Source organism: Cnephaeus nilssonii (genome assembly GCF_951640355.1).
Source record: "Cnephaeus nilssonii genome assembly, chromosome: 20".
Classification (NCBI taxonomy): Eukaryota; Metazoa; Chordata; class Mammalia; order Chiroptera; family Vespertilionidae; genus Cnephaeus; species Cnephaeus nilssonii.
Window position 1 is genome coordinate 51,243,064 of NC_137091.1, and position 24,849 is coordinate 51,267,912.

Here is a 24,849-nt window from a genome sequence, read left to right on the forward strand (position 1 = left end):
ACCAGTCAGCATTCCTGTTGGTTCCAATGGCAATAGTCTTCCCTACTTGACAAGATTTGCTAGTACTGTGGTATTTGGTGAGCCCTGACCTAGAAATAAAGCTTCAAAACTGTCACATGTAAATAAACCTACCAGTAACTCATACACAGGGTGGAGCAACAATAGGCTTACAGTTGTATATTTGGAAAACACAGAGATTATTTAAAAAAAACTATTTTAGAAAATAATTTTATTCATTTTTTGGGAGAGAGAGTAAGAGAGTGGAAGAGAGAGGTAAACATAGATATTTTGCCTCCTGCAAGCCACAGCTGGATATCCATTTTGGGATGTTCACTGACCTGGAATCAAACCAGAGAGCTGTCCAGGAATGGGATGACACTCAACCAACTCAGGAAACTGGACGGGCAGAATTTATTCCTGTTTATTATTAATTAATGTATTATTTTCCTTACCAACAACTCTAAACCTTCCTTTGCCACAACCTCTGTTTTCCTACCGCCCTCTTATAATCTCTCTTTCTGCCTTTCTTTGCCCTCCATGCACTCAGGGATTTTCCATTTTTTACAATAGAATAGTTCATACTGTACATAATTTTATACTATTTGATGTGTACTTTTTAACAAATACTGGTTTCCTCCATGCCACAGAATCATTTTGAGATTCAATACAAATGCTTGTGTGAAGAGTTAATTTTTTTTATTGCTGAGTACTACTGGATTCTGTGAATAACCAGTTTATTAATTGATTTGTGTTTTTTGTTTTTTCCAGGGTTGGGGTATTACATATGTCTCTTCTGGGAATATTTGCATTTAGTTCTGTATATAGACATATGTTTTATTTAACACACTGTTGTGTAGGTGAATGTTTACATTGAAGATATGCAGAACTGTGACCTAAAATGGTCATTCCCTTTGGCTTACCACTAACCCACAGTATATAAAAAATTCCAAATTTTCTGCTATGCTGCAAAGACATACAATGGTTAATCATTTAAAATAGTAACCCCAGAAATGCAGATAATATTATCTTGCTCTTGTTTTAATTCCATCTACCGAGGAATATTTTATGGTGAAATTTTGGATACATTTCTTTGCACTGTATTTATCTGCTTTGTTAAAATGTCTGCTGAGAATCTTTTTCAAATTGTTTAAATAAATTTATGATTTTAACTGAAAGAAGACTGTGCAGCATTTAAGACATCTGCTTAAGTTTCCCTCATTCCTCAGTGACTCAAGTGACTCCTTTGCCATATGGAACCATTGGTTTTGAATCCTGAAGGGAAATTGTTTTACTCATTTTTAATGCTATGTACCACTGAGGCAAAATTATACCATATACATATAAATGTAATCTTCATTGTGAAAGTTCAGAGCCACTCTTACTCAAGTCTAAGCATTTATTAATATGTTAAGTGAAGTGTAGGTTTGTAGTATTTGTCAATTTTCCTGGCATAAATACTCTCACCATGGTCCGTTTTAAACTGCCAAGGAGATAGCAGTGAATATGCACATGATAAGATATTTCAGTAGCTCACCCTTGTATTTTATTTCCAAAATACTGATACAGTTGCAAAAAAAAATATGCTCCAGAACTTCCATAATAACACAGAAAAACCTTTGGAACCCCTCAATTTTTAAACCTTTTTTAAATTTTCATTTAAGTACAATTCATTGAAATCATAAATCAAAAATATTTGTATTGATTTCAGGGAATAAGGGAGAGGAAGAGAGAGATAGAAACATCAATGATGAGAGAGAATCACTGATAGGCTGCTTCCTGTACCTCCCCTCTCCCTGGGAATTGAGTCTGCAACCCATGTATGTGCCCTCACCATGAATAGCACCATGACCTCCTGGTTCATAGGTCGGTGGTCAACCACTGAGTCACACCAGCTGGGCTATAGTATTTGCAAAAAGAAATTTTAATATTTGTATTTTTTATTGTTGATAGTATTACAGATGTCCCCCATTTCCCCCTTATATATATTCTTTGGTGGGTCTGTCAGTGTGGAACAGGAAAGCAGACCTCCAGGCCCATCTCCTCCTCCAGCACCACTTGTGGGGCCTCAACACCAACACTCACCAAGGTCATTGGCTGGGATGAGGCCTCCTCTGGGCCTTTGAAAAAACTACATTACCCAGAAAGCACTGCCCCAGAGCTACAGGTGGTAAACAGCATTTTGGTGGCTGCACATCCGGTTAGGGTGGGACTTCCTGTATTTTCCTGGCGCAGGTTTTGGCTTCCTTCAACGGACCAGCAGGGTTCTGCGCGCCGGTTGGGCGTTGGTCGCGCGAAGCAGGATCCGTGGGAGGCGGCGTCCCGCTGGGCAGGGGTGTCTGAGGCGGGCTGACCCCCAACCGGCGGGATTAGGGTCCCCGTGCCCCCCGCCTCCTCTCCGCGGACAGAGTTCCCTCAGCGTCACCCCATCGGCCCTCCCGCCTCGGGGCCGGCGCCGCTCAGGCCCGCAGCCCAGGCCGCAGCGCCCAGAGCAGTGAGTGCCCGTGGGGGGCGCAGGGGGAGGGGAGGGCGACGGGCTGCGGTGCCGCCGGGGAGGCCGTGGGGGCTGAGCCGGGAGGGGGAGCCAGGCCTGAGTGTGTCTAAAGGCGACAGAGAGGAGGAGCGGCGGCTCCGGGAGGAGGGTCACTTCCTCCTCAGGGGACGGGCTGGGGCTGTGAACACAGAGGGACATGGAGCCCCGAGGGATGCGGGCATCGCCCGGCCCGGGGCTGGGCCAGGGCCCTGAGCAGCCTGAGCCCTGGGTCCTGGCGGTGGGTGCCGGGCCCTCCACAGACCTTCAGTCCCACAGGTCCCTGCAGGTGCAGAGCCGCTCAGGGGCTGGGCTGTGGGGCTGATGTCAGGGCCTCACACTGTCGTGGCCTCTGAGGTAGGGGGGTCCTGGGACTGTCCAGCCCCTCTTCCTGCCCCGGGACCTGCAGACACTCAGCCCAGAGTCCTGAGGCCACGACTAGGTCTTAGGAAGTGGACCCTGGTTTTGGGAACGGGTGGAGTGAGATGTGGGAGGTCCTCCCAGGCACAGGGACCAGAATGGGCAAAGGCTGGGAGTGAAGACTGAGCTGGCTCAGGAACGAACAAGTATCCTTTTAAAAATATATACTTTTATTGATTTTAGACATAGAAAGGGAGAGGGAGAGAGAGAAATATCCATGAGCGAGAAACAAGGATCGATCAGTTGCAGGCATGTGACCTGACCAGGATTGTTGCCTGTAAACTCTCAGTGCATCATGGGTCCGTGCTCAAGCAACTGAGACACATCAGCCGGGGCTATAGATCAGTTTAATATAGGGAATCATGGGCCCTAGCTGATTGGGCTCAGTGGATAGAGTTCGGCCTTTGGACTGAACGATCCCAGGTTCGGTTCCAGTCAAGGGTACATGCCGGGGTTGTGGGCTGGATCCCTAGTAGGGGAGCCTGCAGGAGGAAGCCAATCAGAGATTCTCATTGATGTTTCTCTCTCCCTTTCTGAAATCAATAAAAATTTATTTAAAAATATATAGGGAATCATGATCAGGATGATAATGGTCATAGTAGCTCAGATGGGACAGTGTGGGCCTAGTACTGGCTTACCTGCTGGGGCCCCTGTTGTGGGAGGTGGGTGTCACAACACAGCAAAGGGACAGAGTGGTCATGTAGAGTGTTGGGAGGATAATGGTTTCCCAGTGGCCAAGGCTTTAAAAGATGAGTGGACATGAGATGAATTGGAGGCTGAAGAGTAATTCACACAAGAGGAGACTAGGGCTGGTGCATATTCTCTAAACACTCACCAGGGTTTGGCTGTGACCCTGGGTGTGGCCTGGGGGTTGCAGTCAGTCTTGTGGGTGAGCTAGAGGCTTGAGTGGTCATCTGTGAGACTCACTGGGCTTGGTGCACAGGGCCACCAGGGCTGGGACTTGAGTGACAGGTAAGTGGAGAGATGTTGGCTGTGACTGCTGAGGGGACATCAAGTGCAGCAGGGGGGGCGCGCTGTGGATATCTCAGATCTGATTGTGGTTCTTTTGTGTGTTTTTAAAAATTCTTTGTTGTTGAAAGTATTATATATGTCTCCTTTCTCCCTATTGACCTCTCCCGCCCACTCTCACCCTCCAGCACAGGCCTCACCCCCCACTGTCTGTGCCCATTGGTTATGATTATATGCATCCATACAAGTACTTTGAATGGTCTCTTTCCCCCCCTCCCCTTCTTTACGTCTGAGGTTTGACTGTCTGTTCAATGCTTCCATGTCCCTGGATCTATTTTTGTTCATCTGTTTATGTTGATCGTTATATCCTACAAATGAGTGAGATCATGTAATACTTAATCTTTCTCTGATTGGCTTATTTCCTTCAGGTCCACCCATGCTGTTGCAAATGGTAAAAGTTCTTTCTTTTTTATAGCAGCGTAGTGTCCCATGTAGATGTACCACAGTTTTTTTAATCCACTCATCTGCTGATGGGCACTTACGCAGTTTCCAAATCTTAGCTATGGTAAATTGTGCTGCTATGAACATAGGGATTTATATATCCTTTCTGACTGTTGTTTCTGAATTTTTGGGATATATTCCTAGAAGTGGAATTACTGGGTCAAATGCAATTTCCATTTTTAATTCTTTGAGGAAACTCCATACTGTTCTCCACAGTGGCTGCACAAGTCTGCATTCCCACCAGCAGTGCACGAGGGTTCCTTTTTCTCCGCATCCTCACCAGCACTTGTCATTTGTTGATTTGTTGATGATAGCCATTCTGACAGGTGTGAAATGATATCTCATTGTCATTTTGATTTGCCTCTCTAGGATGATTAGTGACTTTGGGCATTTTTTCATATGTCTCTTGGCCTTCTGTATGTCCACTTTTGAAAGTATCTATTTAGGTCTTTGCCCATTTTTGACTGGATTGTTTATCTTCCTTTTGTTAAGTTGTATGAGTTCCCTATAAATTTTGGAGATTAAATCCTTATTGGATGTAACATTGGCAAATATATTCTCCCATTCAGTGGGCTCTCTTGTTGTTTTGTTGATGGTTTCTTTTGCTGTACAGAAGCTTTATATTTTGATGTAGTCCCATTTGTTTATTTTCTCTTTAGTTTCCATTGTCCTAGGAGATGTATCTGTAAACATATTGCTACGAGAGTTGTCTGAGATTTTGTTGCCTATGGATTCTTCTAAGATTTTTATGGTTTCCTATCTTATGTTTAAGTCCTTTATCCATTTTGAGTTTACCTTTGTGTATGGTGTAAGTTTGGTGGTCTAGTTTCATTTTTTTTGCATGTATCTGTCCAATTTTCCCAACACCATTTATTGAAGAGACTGTCTTGACTCCATTGTATGTTCATGCCTCCTTTGTCAAATATTAATTGAGCATAGTGGTTTGGGTAGATATCTGGGTTGTCTATTCTATTCCCTTTGTCTATATGTCTGTTCTGGTGCCAGTACCAGGCTGTTTTGAGAACAATGGCTTTGTAATACAGCTTGAAATCTGCATTACTTTGTTCTTCTTTCTCAGGATTGCTGTGGCTATTCGGGGTCTTTTTTTATTCCAGATGAATTTTTGGAGAGTTCTTTCTAGGTCTGTGAAATATGCTATTGGTATTTTAATGGGAAGTGCATTGAATCTATAGATTGCTTTGGGTAGTATGGATATTTTAATGATGTTGATTCTACCAATCCATGAACATGGTATGTTGTTCCATCTGTTTACGTATTCCTCTATCTCTTTTTTCAGTGTCCTGCAGTTTTCCGTGTATAGGTCTTTTACTTCCTTAGTTAAGATTATTCCTAGGTATCCCAATTTTTTTGGTGCGATTGTAAGTGGAATTGATTTTTTAGTCTCTCTGTCTGTAAGTTCACTATTGGTATATAGAAATACCATAGATTTATTGGCGTTAATTTTGTATCCTTCTACATTGCCAAATTCATTTATTAAGTCTAATAGTTTTTTTATGGAGGCTTTAGGGTTTTTTATGTACAATATCATGTCATCTGCAAAGAAGGACAGCTTTACTTCTTCTTTTCCAATTTGGATGCTTTTTATTTCTTCTTCTTGTCTAATTGCAATGGCTAATACTTCCAGTACTATGTTGAACAGGAGTGGTGAGAGTGGGATTCCCTGTCTTGTTCCTGTTCTTAGGGGAAATGGTTTTAGTTTTTGCCCATTGAGTATGATGCTGGCTGTGGGTTTATCATATAAGGCTTTTATTATGTTGAGGTATGATCCTTCTATTCCCACCTTGCTGAGAATTTTTATCAAGAAAAGGTGTTGGATTTTGTAAAATGCTTTTTCTGCATCAATTGATATGACTATGTGGTTTTTCTCCCTCAATTTGTTAATGTGATGTATCACGTTTATTTGCGGATATTGTACTCCCCTTGCATCCCTGGGATAAATCCTACTTGGTCCTGGTGTATGATCTTTCTGATGTACTGCTGGAGCCGATTTGCTAGAATTTTGTTGAGGATTTTGGCATCTATGTTCATGAGGAATATTGGCCTGTAATTCTCTTTCATTGTGTTGTCTTTATCTGGTTTTGGTATTAGGGTGATGCTGGCTTCATAGAATGAGCTTGGAAGTGTTCCTTCCTCTTGAATTTTTTTGGAATAGTCTGAGGAGGATAGGTTTTAGTTCTTCCTTGAATGTTTGGTAAAACTCCTCTGTGAAGCTGTCTGGCCCCAGGCTTTTGTTTGCTGGAAGCTTTTTGATTACTGCTTCAATTTCTTCCATAGTTATTGGCCTATTGAGATGTTGAGATTCTTCCTGATTGAGTTTTGGATGGTTGTATTTTTCTAGGAATATGTCCATTTCCTTCAGGTTTTCCAGTTTGTTGGAATAGAGTTGTTCATAGTATATTTTAACAATCCTTTGTATTTCTGTGGGGTCTGTTATTATTTCTCCTCTTTCATTTCTGATTTTGTTTATTTGGGTCCCCTCTCTCTCTGCTTCTTGGTGAGCCTGGCTAGAGTTTCATCAATCTTGTTTATCCTTTCAAAGAACCAGCTCTTGGTTTTGTTCATCTTTTGTATTGTGTTTTTGTGTGTGTGTGTGTGGGGGGGGGTTGTTTTTGTGTTTTTTTGTTTTTTTGTTTTTTGTTGTTGTTTTTTTTTTTGTTTCTATGTCATTTATCTCCACTCTGATCTTTATTATTTCCTTCCTTCTGCTTACACTGGTATTTTCTTGTTGCTCTCTTTCTAACTCTTTGAGTTGTAGAGTTAGGTAATTTATTACCATTGTTTCTTGTTTTTTTGCAGTTATGAACTTTCCTCTCAAGACTGCTTTCACTGTGTCCCATAGATTTTGGATTGTTGTGTTTTCATTGTTGTTTGTTGTCATGATGTTTTTTATTTCTTCTTTGATCTCTCTGGTAACCCAGTCATTGTTTAATAGTATGCTGTTTAGTCTCCATGTGTTTGATTTTTTTGGATTCTTTTTATTGTAGTTGATTTCCAGTTTTATGCCATTGTGATCTGAGAAGATGCTTGATAGGATTTCTGTCTTCTTGAATTTGAAGAGAATTTGCCTGTAACCCAATATATGATCTGTCTTTGAAAATGACCCATGTGCCCTTGAAAAGGATATATATTCTGTGGCTTTGGGGTGAAATATTCTGAAGATGTCAAATAATTTCACCTGGCCTAGTGAGTCATTTAGGACTGATGTTTCTTTGCTGATTTTTTGTTTCGAGGATTTGTCCAATGGTGATAGTGGGGTATTAAAGTCTCCAACTATGATTGTATTGCTATCAATCTCTCCCTTGATATCCTCCAGGAGTTTTTTTTATGTATTTGGGTGCTCCTGTATTCGGTGCATATATGTTTACCAGAGTTATTTCTTCTTGTAGGATTGCTCCCTTTAGTATTATGAAGTGACCTTCCTTATTTCTTTTTATGTCCTTCACTTTGGGACCTAATTTGTCAGATATAAGCATTTCTACCCCAGCTTTTTTTTTTTTTTTTTTTTCATTTTCATTTGCCTGAAAAACCTTTTTCCATCCCTTCACCATCAGTCTGTGTGCATCTTTCTTTCTGAGGTGGGTTTCCTGCAGACAGCCAATATATGGGACATGTTTTCTTATCCAATCAGTTACCCAATGTCTTTTGATTGGAGCACTTAGTCTGTTTACATTTAAAGTTATTATTGATAGGTACTTGTTTGTCGCCATTTTTATTCTTTACCCGTGTGTTCCTTCTTTGCTTCCTATTTCTTCTTTTTACAGCAGACCCTTTAGCATTTCTTGCATTGCTGGTTTGGTGGTAATAAACTCCTTTAGTCCTTTTTTGTCTGTGAAGCTCCTGATTTCACCCTCAATTTTGATTGATAGCCTTGCTAGGTACAGTATTCTTTGGTTCAGACCCTTCCTTTGCATGACTTTGTTTGCCAATTTAATTATAATGTGCCTTGGCATCGGTCTTTTGGGGTTCATTTTGTTTGGGACTCTGTGAGCTTCTTGGATTTGTGTGGGTTTGTTCTTCCTTATATCAGGGAAGTTTTCTGTCATTATTTCTTTAAAAAAAGGTTTTCTATTCCTTGCTCAGTTTCCTCTCCTCTGGCACCCCTATTATGCAGATGTTGTTTTGTTTCATGTTGTCTCAAAGTTCCCTTAGGCCAGTGATGGCGAACCTATGACACGCGTGTCAGCACTGACATGCATAGCCATTTCTGATGACACGCGGCCGCTGAGGTGGCCGCATGCCGAGGATGAAACATTTGCTGCTCCTGAGGATGAAACATTTGCAAAATAAGGTTTTTTCCTCAAAGTGACACACTACCCGAGTTATGCTCAGTTTTTTGGTGAAGTTTGACACACCAAGCTCAAAAGGTTGCCCATCACTGCCTTAGGCTCTCCTTCTGCTTTTCAATTTTTTTTCTAGAAGCTGCTCTACTTGGGTATTTTTTCCTATCTTGTCTTTTGTTCACTGATGTGGTCCTCTGGTTCTTTTATTCTACTGTTGATGCTTCCTATTGAGTTCTTTATAGCAGCGATGTCATTTTTCATTTCTTCTTTGTTATTCTTCATTTCCTCTTGGTTCTTACACATATTGTTGCATTTGTCCTCCATTCTTTTCATCCACCTTATGACCAATTTTCTGATATCTTTCTCTGACAGGTTGCTTGCCTCCATTTCACTTCCTTTTCTGTTGATGCCTGCTTTTCTTTCATATGTGGGCTGTTTCTTTGTCTCCCTAGATCTCTCTTTTCCGGGTGTCTGGATATGTAGTGCGCTCTCTCCTGTGTTGATTTAAAGGCACAAAATGCAACACAACAAGGCACAATGCACGAGGCACTGAACACAAATGTATTCACAATATTAATAACCACAAATAAAGGTGACCACCAGAGAAAGGCGAATTAGAGGATCAGAAAGAAAGAAGAGAAAAAAACGGAGTGTAAAAATGAAATTGGGAAAAGGGGGAGTAAGAGAGAAAAGAAAGAGCATAAGAAAGAAGAGGGGAAAAAAACTATATATATAGGGAGAAAACTCCAATAGAACAGCCACTAATCCCAACAAATGCTAGCAACAAATACCTAGAGATGAATGTAAACTACAAACTAATATCAAGTGAGGCAAGGGAAAACAGAAGCAAAAAACAAACAAAAACAAAACGAAAAGAAAAGGCAAAACAATCTCACAAACAAGCATAAAACCCCCGATATGATCAATAATCAAGCAAACAACAACAAAAGTACAGAGAGGGAAAAAATTTTGGATAGTGAAGAAAGAGAAGAGAGAGGTGAGTATGGACTTGGAGCAGGGGATTGGAAATTAGATATATAACTAAGATGACATTTTTTCTATTTTTTAAAAACAATCAGAAGTTTATTAACATGTATACTTCGTGTGTACATGGGAGATACCGAGGGGGAAAATGAGTAAGTCCCTGAAGTGGCCTAAAACACCCACTTTAATACCACCTTCTGCTAAAGACGGGAGAAAGTGAGGGGCCACCAGGAACAGCAGGTAAACACGGGTACGGGTTGTTAGCTCTCAAGGGCGCCTTTTCCACTGAAGACCCTTTAGCATTTCTTGCATTACAGCAGATTAGTCATCCTTTTCCTGTTACAAAGAGGGAGGCACCCTTACAAATGGAGATTTCCTTTATAATATAAATCTCCCTTACAAAAGGGTAACTTGTACTCTGTTCTCAGAGCTTCTCCTGTTTCTCAAAACAATCAGCTTAAAATAACCCTTATGTCCAAATGGCATATTTGGGGTTGGCATATTCTGTTGCCCTTGTTCCTTAGAAGGTAGCGGAAGCAGACGTGATGAAGAGCAGTAAGGCCAGGGGACCCGGTTTTGGGCTTGGCACTCACGGAGATGAGAAACACCATGGGGTCAGAACTGGAGAAAGATGAGGAAGCTCAATTTTGAACAGTGTCTGAGGTGTCCGTGAGCCATTTGTAAAAAGTTGCATCTACAGGAGGCAGGTCTGGAATTTAAGGGGCTGAGCCGAAAAGTACAAGTGTAAATGGGGTGGGTGAGCGCGCCCAGGGACCCGAGGTAGAGTTAGGGTAAGGTGCCAGGGAAAACGATTTTGGTTTTCAGCATAGCCAGGAGGGTCGGCCCAGCTCACGCCCGCGCCCTTTCCGCCCCTCCTCGGCCCCGACCACAGAGCTCTGCGCCCGGCTGACCGGGTGCTTCCCCACTGAGTGCTTCCCGCGCCCCGCTCGCCGAGCATGGTGGGAGCGGAAGCCTGCTCAGAGGACCAAGCATGTCGGGAGATGTAGTTTAGGAGAGGCCCAGCATTCCTCGGGAGACCTGGCCTTTGGTCACTTTAAGGGCAGGTCCAGAAAGCGGCGATGCTCCGGGGGCAGGGTTCCCCTCCGGCGGCAGCACGTGGCACCTTGGGCCGCATCTCCTCTTCGCAGAGCGTGGCATTTCCACGCCTCCACGATCTGCTCCACCGGGATGAGCGGCTCCCTCCGGTTTTGCTCTTCCAGGGCACTCAGCTCTGCTAGGGCCAGCAGGGCCAATCTCAGCTCCCGCACCACTGGGGCTGCTACCTCGGCCACAGGCCTGTCCGGTGCCAAGCTCCAGGCTGCCAGGACGAGGTCAGCCTCATCCACGCAGAGCTTGTCACTGCGCAGCAGGAGCAGCAGCACGGGTGCTGACAGCTCCAGGAAGCCACCGGTCCGAAGTGCTTCCTGGCTGTGGGCCTCTATGGAGGCTATGCAACGCTCCTGCAATGGTCCCAGGCCCAAGGTTAAAGGCGCCTGCAGGGCCTCACAAACCTGCTCCGCGTCCAGCACCTTCACCACAAACTCCAGACATAGCTCTCTCAGTTCCTCCAGCCCATACTCCACAGCTGCTGTCAGCACCTCCACACAGAATGGCGGTGCAGCTTGACACTGTTGGTATATAAGAACTCCAGCACTGCCAGGAAGGCCTCAGCTGGTACTGTGCTTAGCACCACTGGGCCAGGCACCCCAGGGCCTGGCTCTGGGCCCAGAAGTCGCTGGAAAAAGTTGCATCTACAGGCCAGCAAGCACCAGTGGGCAAACACCTCCTGCTGCTCTTGACCAACCACAAAGCGAACATCACTGTATAGGCGATAGTTGATAAGGCTTCGGAGTGCTTTGGAAAAGGGCTCAGCTTCCCCACGCACCAGTCCAGGGGTCTCCATGGAGTCTAGGATGAAATTTTAACGGGGTAAAAACAAGGAATAGGGAAAATCTAAAGCAGGTATAGGGTAAGAGAAACAGGACAACAAAAGGGGAAAAGTGAGGAAGAGAGTGTTGGCATAAAGGTAAAGTTGAGATAGAGGAAAATGTTGCTAAAGGTAACATGAAAATAGAATGTAGAACACTAATCCCAAAGTAAAATAAAGAGAAAATAAAATTACCTTTTTTAAAAAAAGGTAAAATAGTAGTAGTAGTAATGCTGATTGAAAATAAAAATGTAATAAGAAAGTAAAATCAAGTGAGGAAAAAAGAAAAAAAATTAGTTTCTTAAGTAAAAGATGAAAAAAAAAATGTGCAGTAGTGAAGGTCATTCACTTTCTCTACTGTTCTGTTTGGCACGCCTGTTTCGTAGTCAGGACAATATTGAAGTTGCCTACGTTCCACTGCTCCTCAGTGTTGTAGGCCACAGTCCTGATTTCCAAGCAGGCAGTACGTCTTTATTTCTTATACTCCTTTATTTGTGTTTACACAAGAGTCAATTTGTGAATCACCCCCTGGGTGGCAGTGTTTCTGGATTGACCTCTGGGTCTATAGGTTCTCTCTAGCTAGTGTTTAGATTTTGTTTTCCCTGTGGCACTTAATACTGGTTTGGGGGACTGGTTTACCCCAGAGCTAGTGCTCTGATGGTTATTCCCCGCTCTGATCCCCAGGTTCCACAAAAACAACTTTCCCCTGCAGTCTCTTTGAATGTCCCAAATTGGGTGACCTTATGTATTGGGCTTAGTAATCAAAAGCAAGGATTTAAACAGAGAGAAAAAAAGAGAGAGAGAAAAGAGCCAGAGTAAGTGCACGAACTCCGGGGCTGTGCGCAAGTCTGTGCAGTCTTTTTTCTCCTTGGGTCGAAGCAGCCAGCATAGTTTTAAAATTTTTAGGGTGTCCTTTTGCGCCCAGTTCATCTACGGTTTGCTTTTTTGAGTTCCCTTTGGTTAGCAGCTCTGCGGATCCCCTTCCACATTCGCGGATCATGCCAGCCCCAATGGATTTTTCTGGGCACAGACTTCCCCAGGTCCTCCAACTCCTGAGTGCGAGTTTTTCTCTCCTGCCCGGACCACAGACCTCACTTATCCCAGGCAAAATCTGACCTTTCTGTGAGGAGGTGCAGAGCTCTTCTGAATCCATGTGCTCGCGCCACTTGGGAACCGGTGTTCTTGAATTCGCAGCTGTTTGCTGGGTGCTGTAGTTTTAGATTTTCAGGCTTCCGATAACATCCACTTTCCCATTCAAGATGGCTCAGTCTCTGTGTCAGAGCTGGTCGCTCCAGGATGGAACCCATGAGCAGTGGGGGCTGCCCAGTCAGGGGTACCCCGCCCATCCAGCCCCCACAGTCTCCTGAAGTATAGCTGTCCCTCAACTCACCAACAAACACTCCCTGTGCGACCACACACTCTCCCTTTGTCCTCGCACTCACACACTGTCTTGCAGTCTGCCCTCCCATCAGCAGCCATCTCCCTCTAAACTTCTGGGTATTGGGGTTTATGACGAAAATATAAGCCTAGGAGAGAAGCTAATCAAGGACTGAACTGTCTTCCTTACGACAGGATATGGACTTTGAGGACGTGGCCATTGGCTTCTCCCAGGAGGAGTGGGGGCTCCTTGTTGAGGCTCAGAGACTTCTGTACTGCGAGGTGATGCTGGAAGTGTTTGCACTTGTCTCATCTGTAGGTAAAGCTTCACATTGTCCCAGTGTCCTGAGGTGATTCCCTCTCTTCCTTTATTCAAAAAACAGCTTTCCTTCTCGCACAGCCAGACCATGGGATCTTCCATTTTATCCCATTATCCTGTCAAATGTGCTGTGGCTGAGAGTGCTGAGTGTGTGGGGAGCTCAGGAAAAGGACTCCATGAGTATCCCTTGAACCCATAGCCTCTGATAGGGCAGGGAGTGTCTGGGGGTCAGGATTGTTGCAAACAGTTTAATGGGAGTGTGTCTATGTCCACATCCATGGCTTCCACTTCTGCACCATTCCTCCAGCTACAGGCTCTTTGTGACTGACTGTGCCAGGTTATGGTATTTTCTTGCATGAACCTTGGGTGGTTCTTGAAAGACCTCCTTCCATTGTTTGTAATATTCTGTTTTCTGAATACGATTGCATGCTGTCTTGCTTTGAGCCAGTGCTGCCTACTCACCACTGTTGTCTTTCAATAAAATTCACAATATTAGTGTTTTATGTGCTTGTACAGTAGAAGGTACAAGGAGAGCCCTGTTCTTTTCACAGGTTGAACATACAACATGATCTAAAGGGTTGCCTAGCTCTCCTGAGTTCCAACTTGCAGGAACTATGACATAAGGGTGGTGGTTAGAGATTATACTGGGAACTTGCTCATGTCCAACAGAGTTTAGGTTGAGGTGCTACTGGCAACACCTGATTTCTACACTTTCATTCCCATGCTTGACACTTCCCTGACTTACCTTTTAGTCTGTGCCTTCCTGGTTTCTGGCTACCTTCACCGTTTTGCCCCTTTTCCATCATCTGTTCCTCTGAACTGCTCTCTCAGCAGTAATCTCAAATATTGACCTGCACATGTGTTATGAGGTGCACAGACATGCTTCACTAGACCTCGACACAAACTTCTCGTTTCTTGAATTTTACTTGAAATAAGATGTAAGCAACCTTCTGCACAGCTGGCCCATGTCACCAGCAGATAAGCCCTGTTGAACACTGTTAGCAGACACATGAACAGATGATCCAGCTTCTGTTCCATGTGGTGCTTGCCATGTTAGTTTCAAATTTTTTTGGACATTTTCTCTGTATGGTAATCTTCAGTGGCTCAGAGTATCACAGCAGCATCTTAGCAATATTTCCTTCAGATATGTTACCCTCAGACATTTGCATGGAACCAACATGTTATGGGCAACACACTTTTGTAATGACACTTCTCCCTGTCACCACAGTCAACATTCATTTGATCACCATTTTTTTGTTTTCAGGTTGTTGGCATAAAACAAATGATGCAGAGGCCTGTTCTGAGCAGAGTGTACCTGTACAAGGGGAGTCACAGGTTAGTGCTTCTAAGACAGCTCCAGCAACCCAGAGGACCCATCTCTGCGGGAGGTGTGTCTCAGAGTTCAAAGATATTCTGCACCTGACTGAGTCACAAGCAGCAGATTTTGAGCAGAAAGCCTTCTTCAGTGACGCATGTGTGAGAGACTTTTGTTTCAGTGCAAACCTTCATCAGGAGCAGAGGGAAGCCAGTGGAGAGAAGCCCTGGAAAGAAGCTGTGGACCTGGCCTCATTTGTGACCAACTTCAGCTTCTCCTTATCAGGGCTATCTTTAACCAGTAGGGAGGTTGGGGAAGACTTCCCAGCCATTTCAAGGTTTCTCCAGCACCAGGCCCCTCTCACCACTGAGGAGCCACACAGTCATAGTGAGATTTCAGAGGAATTTCTCAATAGAAAAAGACATCACCAATGGGATGAATGTGAAAAAGCTGCCAGCCACCACCAGAACCTTGTTCAACATCAGGGCGTCTCATCTGGAGAAGGGAAATATCAGTGCAATACATGTGGGAAAGTTTTTTCACGTATCTTTAACCTCAATAGACATAGGAGAGTTCACACTGGAGAAAAGCCCTATGAGTGTACTGATTGTGGGAAGTTCTTCAGGCAAAGCTCTAATCTCACTCAGCACAAGAGAGTTCACACTGGTGAAAAGCCCTATGTCTGTGGTGATTGTGGGAAGTCATTCAGTCAAAAGTGTAGCCTCAACAGTCACCAGAGAGTGCACATTGGTGCAAAGCTGTATGAGTGTAGTGAATGTGGGAAATCATTTGGGTCCAGTTACCATCTCCTCAAACATAAGAGAATTCACACTGGAGAAAAGCCATACGTGTGTTGTGATTGTGGGAAGTCATTCGGGCCAATGTGTTCCCTCAAGGGTCACCAGAGAATTCACACTGGAGAAAATCTTTATCAGTGTAGTGATTGTGGGAAGTCATTCAGGAAAAGCTGTACCCTCATTCACCACCACAGAGTTCACATTGGAGGTAAGCCTTATGAGTGTAGTGATATTGGGAAGTCATACAGGCAAACCTCTGCTCTCACACATTCTCAGAGAGCTCCCACTGGTAAAAAGCAGTATGAGTGTAGTGAATGTGGGAAATCATTTGGGTCCAGTCATCATCTCCTTAACCATAAGAGAATTCACACTGGAGAAAAGCTGTATCAGTGTAGTGATTGTGGGAAGTCATTCAGGGAAAGCTGTAACCTCACCCGACACCGCAGAGTTCACTTTGAAGACAAACCTTATGAGCGTAGTGATACTGGGAAGTCATACAGGCAAACCTCTGCTCTCACACATCATCAGAGGGTTCACACTGGAATAAAGCCATATGAGGGTAGTGATAGTGGGAACTCCTTCAGCCAAAGCTCTATGCTCATGGGCCAAAATACAACCCTGTTATTAGACACCTGTGTGTTTGTCTTCCAGCCCTGCCTTTTATTGACTCTACCACCAGGCAATTTACATTGAGTCTCTGAGCCTGGTTTCCTCCCTAGGAAATAGATGGTTAAGCCATCTCAGGTTGCGGAGAGGATTAAATGAAATAATTTTTTAAAATGCATTGTTTACAGAGAGGAAGGGAGAGGGACAGAGAGCTAGAAACATCGATCAGCTGCCTCCTGCACACCTCCCACTGGGGATGTGCCCAAGACCAAGGCACATGCCCTTGACCAGAATTGAACCTGGGACCCTTCAGTCCGCAGGCCAACGCTCCATCCACTGAGCCAAACCGGTCAGGGCTAAATGAAATAATTCTTTAAAGCATTGAATCCAGGGCCTGGCACGTGTAGTGAGCATTCAGTAACTGTTAGCTCCTTAGCTTCACAATGTGTACTGACTGCAGACATGCAAACAATGTAGGAAATGTCGACTTGTTGGTCTTTGTATCCTTTTAAATGTTTTTACATGAATAGGATAGGGTTATGTATGTTCTCAGCCTACTTTTTCTCATAAAAGTGTGAAATTTGTAAATTAAAATTAAAGCTCTGACAGCTGGAGTGGGTCCATTGAGTGAGTGTCATCTCATGCACTGAAAGGTTTCCAGTTCGTATCCTGTTGAGGGCCCAAGCCAATTTCCTGGTAGATGCCATTGGGGGCGGGGGGGAGTGCGGGAGGCAGGCAATCAGTGTTTCCATCTCATTTCCTCTCTCTAAATAATAAATTAAAAATAAATCTCCATTTCGGTTTGTAGAGTCCAGGAATAATAGAAATAACACTTTTCACCCTGAGGAGCATTCTGAGCTTCACGTAATCTAAAATACTTCAAAACATGAGATCAGATGCAGACAATACTCCCCAGATTCCTGAGTCAACACCCCAAATCCTAACGTTCTCATTTCCCAATGCCACTGCCGCCCCTGCTCCGCCCCCAACACCAGCATTTGCCATGGTCTCATCATGCCATCTGCACTGCCTGAAAAGTACATTACCCAAAGGGCAATGCGCCTAATGATGGCTGGGTTTAGCCAACGAAAACCCAGCAGAAGCACATGATGCCAGTGCACATCGGTTTGGGCCGGACTTCCATTGTCTCCCCTTGGTGGTCATTTTGACCTCTGTTGTGTGGGTCAAGGCAGAGGCTCCAGGACTGGGTTACAACCACGAAGGGGCGTCATGGGCTGTGCAGGGTGTGTCAGGCTTGTGGAGCCCCAATCCCACAGGTGGGATTTAGGCCTCTGGGCCTCCCAGACTCCACTCTCCTTAAAGGGTCCAACTCAGCCTCATCCCACTTACCCTCCATCCGACGGTGCTGGCCTGTGTCTGGTCCTGCAGCTGACGTCACAGTATCCAGAACAGTGAGTCCTTGTGGGTGATAGACCCTGTGATGGGGGGAGGGGGGTGGGCTGCAGTGCCACTGTGAGGACGCGGTGGTGTGGCTGAGCTGAGAGGATTCAGCCAACCCAGGCCTGTTTTGTGTAAAGGCAGCAGCAAGAGGAGGTGAGGTTGTGCATGAGGAGTTTTACTTTTATTCTCAGGAAGCTGGGTCATCCATTGCCATGATCAAGAGATGGACATTGTGTGAGGCCCCGCCCTCCTCGCGCCCTCGGCCAGCTCCCCACAGCCCACCAGCCCGCAGGGTAGCCGCCAGGAGAGCGCCCTGCTCAGGCCCCGCGGCGAGTCTGACACATGCTGGCCCTTCCACCCCATAAAACACATTGTGTTGGGTTCAGAGGGAAGAAGGGGGAGGGAGAGAACCACCGGGGACGGGAGAGGGTCCCTGGTCAGCGGCCTCCCGCAAGGGTCCCTGGTCCGCCGCCCACTGGACACTGAGCCTGCGGTCCGTGCTCGCGCCTGACCCGCGATGCAACCTGGTCTCCCGGGTCCTAGGTCGGTGTCAACCACTGAGCAGCCCAGCTGAGCTTTATTATATTTTTTAAATAGAACGTAATGTGTACTTTTCATTGTTGAAGGTGTTACAGAGGTCTCCCATTTCCCCTGTGTGTATGTTCTTTGGGGGATCTCTCCCTGTCCCCCCTCCCCGGGAGGTCTGTCCGTCTGTCCCAGGGAACCAGGCCTCTGGTCCCAGCTCCTCCTTCCCCAGCGCCACTGGCAGCGCCACCCCTTTACTCACCAAGGTCGCGGCCTGGATGGACTGCGTGGAGAAAACTACATCACCCAGAAGGCAATGCGCCTGCTTCAGTAGAGGTCTACGCGTTTTTTATTCCTGTGCATCCGGTTAGGGCGGGGCTTCCGGTATTCTCCTGGCGGCCTTTTTGGCTTCCGTTAACACACCTGCAGGGTTCAGCGCGCCGGTTGGGCGTTGGTCTCGGGGAGGAGGAGCCGTGGGAGGCCGCGTCCCGCTGGGCAGGGCTGTCTGAGGCGGGTTGACCCCCAACCGGCGGGATTGGGGTCCCCGTGCCCCCGCCTCCTCTCCGCGGACAGAGTTCCCTCAGCGTCACCCCATCGGCCCTCCCGCCTCGGGGCCGGCGCCGCTCAGGCCCGCAGCCCAGGCCGCAGCGCCCAGAGCAGTGAGTGCCCGTGGGGGGCGCAGGGGGAGGGGAGGGCGACGGGCTGCGGTGCCGCCGGGGAGGCCGTGGGGACTTAGCCGGGAGGCGGGGAGCCAGGCCTGTGTGTGTCTAAAGGCGACAGAGAGGAGGAGCGGCGGCTCCGGGAGGAGGGTCACTTCCTCCTCAGGGGACGGGCTGGGGGCTGTGAACACAGAGGGACATGGAGCCCCGAGGGATGCGGGCATCGCCCGGCCCGGGGCTGGGCCAGGGCCCTGAGCAGCCTGAGCCCTGGGTCCTGGCGGTGGGTGCCGGGCCCTCCACAGACCTTCAGTTCCCACAGGTTCCTGCAGGTGCAGAGCCGCTCAGGGGGCTGGTCTGTGGGGCTGATGTCAGGGCCTCACACTATGGTGGCCTCTGAGGTAGGGGGGTCCTGGGCTGTCCAGCCCCTCCTCCTGCCCCGGGACCTGCAGACACTCAGCCCAGAGTCCTGAGGCCACGACTAAGTCTTAGGAAGTGGATTCTGGTTTTGGCAACGGGTGGAGTGAGATGTGGGAGGTCCTCCCAGGCACAGGGACCAGAATGGGCAAAGGCTGGGAGTGAAGACTGAGCCGGTTCAGGAACGAACAAGTATCCTTTTAAAAATATATACTTTTATTGATTTTAGACATAGAAAGGGAGAGGGAGAGAGAGAAATATCCGTGGGCGAGAAACAAGGATCGATCAGTTGCAGGCATGTGACCTGACCAGGATTGTTGCCTGTAAACTCTCAGTGCATCATGGGTCCATGCTCAAACAATTGAGACACATCAGCCGGGGCTATAGATCAGTTTAATATAGGGAATCATGGGTCCTAGCTGGTTGGGCTCAGTGGATAGAGCTCAGCCTATGGACTGAACGATCCCAGGTTGGGTTCTAGTCAAGGGCATTATGCCCGGGTTGTGGGCTGGATTCCTAGTAGGGGGCGTGCAGGAGGTAGCCAGTCAGAGATTCTCATTGATGTTTCTCTCTCCCTTCCTTTCTGAAATAAAAAAAAAATTTATTAAAAAATACATAGGGAATAATGATCAGGATGATAATGGTCATAGTAGCTCAGATGGGACAGTGTGGGCCTAGTACTGGCGTTCCTGCTGGGGCCCCTGTTGTGGGAGGTGGGTGTCACAACACAGCAAAGGGACAGAGTGGTCATGTAGAGTGTTGGGAGGATAATGGTTTCCCAGTGGCCAAGGCTTTAAAAGATGAGTGGACATGAGATGAATTGGAGGCTGAAGAGTAATTCACACAAGAGGAGACTAGGGCTGGTACATATTCTCTAAACACTCACCAGGGTTTTTTTGTGTTTTTTTTTTAAATATATTTTATTGATTTTTCACAGAGAGAAAGGGAGAAGGATAGAGAGCTAGAAACATCGATGAGAGAGATACATCGACCAGCTGCCTCCTGCACACCCCCCAACGGGGATGTGCCCGCAACCAATGTACATGCCCTTGACCGGAATCGAACCTGGGACCTTTCAGTCCGCAGACCGACACTCTATCCACTGAGCCAAATCTGTTTCGGCCTCACCAGGGTTTTGCTGTGACCCTGGGTGTGGCCTGGGGGTTGCAGTCAGTCTTGTGGGTGAGCTAGAGGCTTGAGTGGTCACCTGTGAGACTCACTGGGGTTGGTCCACAGGGCCATTGGGGCTGGGACTTGAGTGTCGGGTAAGTGGAGAGATGTTGGCTGTGACTGCTGAAGGGACATCAAGTGCAGCACCAGGGCAGGTGGGCTCTGGGTATCTGAGATCTGATTGTGGTTCTTTTGTGTGTTTTTAAAAATGCTTTATTGTTGAAAGTATTATATATGTCTCCTTTCTCCCTATTGACCTCTCCCGCCCACTCTCACCCTCCAGCACAAGCCTCAGCCCCCCACTGTCTGTGCCCATTGGTTATGCTTATATGCATCCATACAAGTACTTTGGTTGATCTCTTATCCCACTCACCCTCCCCTGCCTTACGTCTGAGGTTTGACTGTTCAATGCTTCCATATCTCTGGATCTATTTTTGTTCATCTGTTTTATGTTGATCGTTATATTCTACAAATGAGTGAGATCATGTAATACTTAATCTTTCTCTGATTGGCTTATTTCGTTTAGGTCCATCCATGCTGTTGCAAATGGTAAAAGTTCTTTGTTTTTTATAGCAGCGTAGTGTTCCATTGTGTAGATGTACCACAGTTTTTTAATCCACTCATCTGCTAATGTGCACTTAGACTGTTTCCAAATCTTAGCTATGGTAAATTGTGCTGCTATTAATATAGGAATGCATATATCCTTTCTGACTGTTGTTTCTGAATTTTTGGGATATATTACTAGAAGTGGGATTACTGGGTCAAATGCAATTTCCATTTTTAATTCTTTGAGGAAACTCCGTACAGTTTTCCACGGTGACTGCACAAGTCTGCATTCCCACCAGCAGTGCACGAGGGTTCCTTTTTCTCCGCATCCTCACCAGCACTTGTCGTTTGTTGATTTGTTGATGATAGCCATTCTGACAGGTGTGAAATGATATCTCATTGTCATTTTGATTTGCCTCTCTAGGATGATTAGTGACTTTGGGCATTTTTTCATATGTCTCTTGGCCTTCTGTATGTCCACTTTTGAAAGTATCTATTTAGGTCTTTGCCCATTTTTGACTGGATTGTTTATCTTCCTTTTGTTAAGTTGTATGAGTTCCCTATAAATTTTGGAGATTAAATCCTTATTGGATGTAACATTGGCAAATATATTCTCCCATTCAGTGGGCTCTCTTGTTGTTTTGTTGATGGTTTCTTTTGCTGTACAGAAGCTTTATATTTTGATGTAGTCCCATTTGTTTATTTTCTCTTTAGTTTCCATTGTCCTAGGAGATGTATCTGTAAACATATTGCTACGAGAGTTGTCTGAGATTTTGTTGCCTATGGATTCTTCTAAGATTTTTATGGTTTCCTATCTTATGTTTAAGTCCTTTATCCATTTTGAGTTTACCTTTGTGTATGGTGTAAGTTTGGTGGTCTAGTTTCATTTTTTTGCATGTATCTGTCCAATTTTCCCAACACCATTTATTGAAGAGACTGTCTTGACTCCATTGTATGTTCATGCCTCCTTTGTCAAATATTAATTGAGCATAGTGGTTTGGGTAGATATCTGGGTTGTCTATTCTATTCCCTTGGTCTAATTCTAGTAGCACTTGATCTCACTCATCTAGGGGAAATGATGAACAACACAGACTGATGAACAAGAACAGACCCAGAAACAAGGAGGAATGGATCAGACTGTCGGGCCTCAGAGGGAGGGTAGGGAAGGGTGGGGGTAAAGGGGAGAGATCAACCAAAGGACTTGTGTGCAAGCATATGAGCCTAACCAGTGGTTAAGGACAACAGGGGGGTGGAGGCATGTGTGGAGAGGGATGTGGGATGGGAATGGGGGGATGAGGACAAATATGTGATACCTTAATCAATAAAGGAAAAAAAAAAAAGAATTGTCTGGGAAGGGGCCATGTCTTTGAAAAGCCACCAAAAGCCAAACACCCCTCCTTGCGGAAAGCTAGAACCATTCCTGGAAACGAGAGAAGGATGCGCTGGGAAGATGGTCTGTCCCTTGCTCTTGGGACACCAGTGCACCAGGGGGCTCTCTGCCCAGAACATGGAGGCCTGGGCGTGGAGCTGGAAGCCAGGAGCCTTTGTGGACAGGCGTCGGTCAGCCCGCCCCTTATATGCACTGAGCCTCGTTCTCCGCACTCACTTCTAGAAGGCTCCGGTTCTGCTTGGCCAACGTCTTGATCTGGCTCCTGAAGTGATGTTTATCTTCCTCCAAGGTCTGCCTCACGCGGGTGAGCACCTAAAACCCAGATCAGCAAAGTCTCACACCACACGCCCCTGGGACTCCACTGCTGGGAATCTGCTCCCAAAAGAGGAAAAGGCCACGTCACAAAGAGGCCATTTCAGTGTGATCTACACCAGTCAGAAGGGCCAACACAGCCAATGACATGGGGATGGCCAAGTGCGCTTTCCAATCAGGCAGCCACTGCCTTGTGTGGCCACTGAGCACTGAACACACAGCCAGTCTGAGCTGAGACCCGCCATCAGTGCAACATATACAACAGGTTCTGGGGACTTAATGTAAACTCACTAATAAGCTGCCTGCAGGGGCGAAGGCCGTTACCTGTCTGTAGAGGTCTGCCTGGAAAGACACATGGGCATTTTTCTTTAATTATCGTCAGCAGAACTCAGGGTGTAGGCAGAGCCACGCCCTGGGAACATGCTTCCCCAATCATAGCAGCCTAGGTGTCGGCAGGGGCAGGACTAGATATGTAAATCTAGGCCTATAAAATCGAAGCGCTGCGTGGCTTAGGTCGTCATCTCTCCAACAGAGAGGAAAGATGGCCTCCCACCCAGCACCCAGCATTCAAATCTCTGTGTCTTTTCTCTTTATTTCCAATATTTCTCAATCCCTGGCTGCCTCCCCTTAGAACCGGTTCATTCATCTCTCTTCCTGCGCGGGACACGGAAAAGGGAGATCCCCGCCATGTTTGGCCCCCACCGCACTCAGGCCCCCGTACCTGTCCACCTCCTGCTGCAGCCTCTCATTCTCTTTCAGAAGCCAATCAATGATTCCCTCTCATTATTGCTGTTTCTATCTCACTCTTCTCCGTTCCTCTCTGAAATCAATAAAACTATATATTTTTTAAAAATTAAAAAATAAGAGTAAAGTAAAAGCCGATTGAAAAAGAAAGTACATAGAAAATCAGTAAGGATACAGAAAATCTGAACAACACTGCCAACCACTTTCGTCTGATGTTTATGGAACAAGCATCCACCCAGCACAGCTGGTAGCACTTCCCTTTTTTGTAGTGTAACCCCCATCTTACAAAGGACGCCTCAAAAAAGTCAAATTATGGAGTCATTTATTAAGAGCCGGTGGCATACGAGGGAGCAAACGTACTCCAGACCTCAAAGCTCCGAACAGCTTGCCACGCCTGGCTTATATTGACAGAATATCGTAAAAGTATCGATTACATATTTGGGACTGGAATGAAGAACCTGTTTCGAGAAAAAGCATTTTTACAGAAGCAGAATTTGAGCAACTAAGTTATCTACTAATGACTGAATCAACAGAAACGCATTATCTGGGACCACTGGGGCAATTTAGTATAATTGTGCTGTCCAGATTCTGGAATCACTGAGTCAACAGGAATGCATTATCTGTAGCTACTGAGATAATTTAGGATAATTGAGCTGTCTTGGTTCCCAGGAATGTGCTTCGATGGGGCGCTGAGAAATCTGGCAACACTAACTTTGTGGTTCGTGTCCTGACTTCAAGGCTACTAGACGCTTCATGTTCTCCTTGGGGAGAATGGCAACGGAACAGTTCCAAATGGCCCTTGAATAAAACCCTATTGAGTTGTTTGAGGATGAGCTGACCCAGGAGATTCAGAGTCCAGGGCTCAGCTCCCTGGGTGAGGGAGAAGCCGTAGCCAGGCTGGCTCCCCTGCACCAGGGCTGCTGCCTGCCCTCTGACAGCTGCTCCAGCTCCCAGCTCAGGTTCATCCTCTGGACCTGCGAAGCCACAAGGGCCATTTTTACCCCCAGCAGCTCCTTGAGGCACTTCTGGGAGGTGTCCAGAGTCCGAGTGCAGGAAGAGGGGAGGAGTGAGGATGTGCCCCGGGCACCCTCTGGGCAGTCCCTGCCCCCATGCATCTACCCTCCTTCCCCCAGGATGAAGGGCCCCCGTGCACTGCTCACTTCCTAAAGCACAGCTGCACAGAAGTGACTCCCCGAAGCTGGGAGACCTACAGCCACTGAAGGACATGCTGACCCAGTGACCTCGGACATGGTGAAGACACCCGAGGACTCTGAGTGGAGTGTGAGCAAAGTGACGCACAGCACAGGGCTGTAAAGCAAGTGATAGGATGCCGGCAGCTCTGGCCCCTGAGCAGGTTTATCACGTCTCGGAAAGGCCGTATGGACTCCCAAATCACAGCTCAACCCACACCCTAAACACCAGCAGAGACCCTTTTTGCAACAGACATCCACCTACATCCATGCTTAGAGAAAAGCAACACAATCAGGCCCTGTCTATTTTTCTAACATATATATTGATCTCAGAGTTGAAGGGAGTTGGAGAGATAGAAACATCAATGAGAGAGAATCATGGATTGGCTGCCTCCCACAGGCCACCCCTGGGGATGGAGCCCACAACCTGGGCATCTGCACTGGCCGGGCAGGCC

The 24,849-nt window shown here is 46.3% G+C and overlaps 1 protein-coding gene and 1 long non-coding RNA gene across 2 annotated transcripts; one reads left to right on the forward strand and one right to left on the reverse strand.

The window, feature by feature from the left end:
• Window positions 1-2,263: 2,263 nt before the first annotated feature.
• On the forward strand, window positions 2,264-16,659 carry LOC307092817. The gene is made up of 3 exons (XR_013812896.1): window positions 2,264-2,491; window positions 13,202-13,321; window positions 14,590-16,659. It is a non-coding gene; the product is annotated as an uncharacterized lncRNA (long non-coding RNA).
• LOC307092324 (BTB/POZ domain-containing protein 19-like) lies at window positions 10,320-11,605 on the reverse strand (the record flags this gene model as incomplete). Its single annotated transcript, XM_079759567.1, is given in 2 exon segments — window positions 10,320-11,305; window positions 11,308-11,605. Coding segments are annotated over 2 exon segments (852 nt in total). The 3' UTR covers window positions 10,320-10,751.
• Window positions 16,660-24,849: the final 8,190 nt, after the last annotated feature.